At 39.6% G+C, this 2,500-nt stretch overlaps 1 protein-coding gene across 3 annotated transcripts in view; it reads left to right on the plus strand.

The window, feature by feature from the left end:
* Positions 1-2,500, plus strand: part of LOC138046973 (nitric oxide synthase 3-like) — a 64,019-nt gene that overhangs the window by 29,544 nt on the left and 31,975 nt on the right. For all 3 annotated transcript variants that reach the window (XM_068893621.1, XM_068893619.1, XM_068893620.1), the window contains one exon: positions 1,695-1,846. In XM_068893621.1, coding sequence (XP_068749722.1) covers positions 1,695-1,846 — 152 coding nt within the window. The remainder of the gene's footprint in view (positions 1-1,694; positions 1,847-2,500) is intronic.

Genomic DNA, 2,500 nt, shown 5'->3' on the forward strand with positions numbered 1-2,500 from the left:
AAGATATTTTCAATGAAACTATAGAATACTTTTCACACATCTCTCAATGCGTTTTTTGTTAAAGAAGTATCTCTACAATCCGGGTCAAAAGACTTTGGGACACTAGTCAATTTTTGGGCGAAAAGTAGAGAATTTGCTACATGCTTCCATTGTTTTATGAGCAACGCGTGTTTTTCTTTCGCTGCCTTTTTCGCGGCCCCTCTTGCCCCCAGACAATGTTGAAACATGCGAGCGATCGATGAACGGATCTTGATTTCGGAGACCGTGAAAAATCAACATTGTCATGGGGGAAGGGGAAAAAGCGGGAATTGTCCCAACAGTTTTGACCAGGATTGACTGAGAAAAGAATTTCTTGGTAATTGGTCTCAATGCCGGCTAGCTTCATTGAATCTCATTAGAGAATTGTCTCAGACAGTAAAACAATATAATGCACCGGTGAAGAGGTAGTGTGAGGAAGGATTGTCAAAACGGTGGGTTGCGTTACAGTGCGCAGTCAAAAGTTCTCGGCCACATTTCTCGGCTATTTAAAGGAAGATATTTAGGTATAGAAATTACTTTTAAAAAAAGACTACAAAAAACATAACAATTCTTTCTTTTCTATTCATACAAGCGCCTTTTGGCTTTAAACGATCACCGCGTGTGTATTTTTCAACATTTCTCACCCTAAAAACAGCAAAAGATCAAATTAGATATTAGCTTATTATTTTGCAACAACCGAGAAGTGTTGAAAAATGCATTAAGCGTTTTTTTATTCAGAAACGAACGCCAATAGACGAGTTCACGCTCTTGATTGCATCATGGGTAATCAGGGCAACATGGCGGGAAATTCAAAGGTTTGTATAGAAATTCAAAGCAAAGTATACTGTACATGACTCTACTTTATAGACTTTCGCCTTCATAAACCAAACAAAACGTTCATGTTCACAACTGAGATGAACTAGACGTGGTATCCGTTCTTTGGAATTCCTAAATATTGCTTTTTTTGTCTCCATACATTTTCTGTAATTTTGTGCCTTTGGAATCACAGGAAATGTACGGCAGAAACTCTTTTTAATAAAATAATTTCTACAATAGCCATTCTCTCCAAATTTATTCTGCCGTAGCTTTAAGCGCATATCTTCTATTTTGGAAAATAAAAAAACCCAAAATTTAATATCATGAATACTTTTCATCGGTTTGGACTTCCTTACAAACCTTTGAATTTCTGTCCATCTTGCCTGATTACCCATGATGCACTCAAGAGCGTGAACTCGTCTATTGAAGATCAGCGAAATTGTGTATAACACAACACGCCATATCCTCTGGTATTTACATCAAAAGCACAACCAGAAAATGTGTTTTTGAGAGTGAGAACTGTGAGTGAGAACTGTTGCCGTTGTCAACAACGGCTTGGGTCAATTGAGAGAACATATATGATACGTTTTCCAGTTTTGTTCGATGAAACTCAGTTTCAGATTGCAGCTGTATTTCAAGCGCTCGCAAAACTCCCTTTGGCCTATGGTTACCCAGGCCTACCCACCTATACACCGTGAGCCAAAGAATTCATACCAAACTGGCTTCATTTTCTGGAGAGAATTCATCAGACCACAACAGCAAGATTTCTGTGCCCGGTTGATAACAAGTTTTTGTGTTTTGACCATTGGCGAAGCGCCTTATATTGCTTTTATTGTGAACCTCTTTCTTTCCTTTCCCAGCCTCTCCACTGTTCCTCAGGCCGCTGTTTGGGTTCCTTGATGCAGCCTTACGGGGCTTATCCCAAGAGACAATATGGTGTCCCCAGGCAACCAGACGAGGTCAAGATTCATGCCAAGGACTTCCTCAAACAGTATTACGACTCCATGAAACTGTGAGTAGCGGCACTGCTTAGTGAACCTCCTTTCCAGGCAAATTGAAAGTTACCTATACATTTACAACCTGAATTACTTTGCAACCCGCTTTATCGCTCATCCACCATTAACGTGAAATTGTTAAGACTTATTATAAGCAATTTTTAGTAAACTCAAGGGAATTTTTGTGCTTTGGGTAACCGTTTAAATTTTTATCCTTTCCTATACAAGGAAGAAGCCAAGTGAAGCTATGATCCTCGCAGTTATGAACGCAATTTTTGCAATTGCTTAGAGAAGCCTGAAAAATTCAGGACTTCAACAGGGTTTGAACCCGTGACCTCGCGATACCGGTGCGACGCTCTAACCAACTGAGCTATGAAGCCTCTTGCCGAAGTGACATTAAAGGGGAACAACCTACCTACCTCTTTAATTGTTAAATGGTCTGAAGCAGTGATTCACGAGTCTTAGAGTCTTAGAGTCTTAGAGTTTGTACCGTGTGATTACGAGCTGCAAAAGGCCCATTGATTCAGTTGTTGTACCACTTTTAGCGTGTGCGCAAAACATGTAATCTGGATCTGATCAGCACATTTTGCATACAAAAATTGAAAGGGTATGCCTGCCAAACGCCACTCAGTGACAAATAAGTTCAAGATAAATAGTAATTTTTTTTATAC

The sequence above is a fragment of the Montipora capricornis genome, chromosome 4, assembly GCF_036669925.1.
Source record: "Montipora capricornis isolate CH-2021 chromosome 4, ASM3666992v2, whole genome shotgun sequence".
Taxonomy (NCBI): domain Eukaryota; kingdom Metazoa; phylum Cnidaria; class Anthozoa; order Scleractinia; family Acroporidae; genus Montipora; species Montipora capricornis.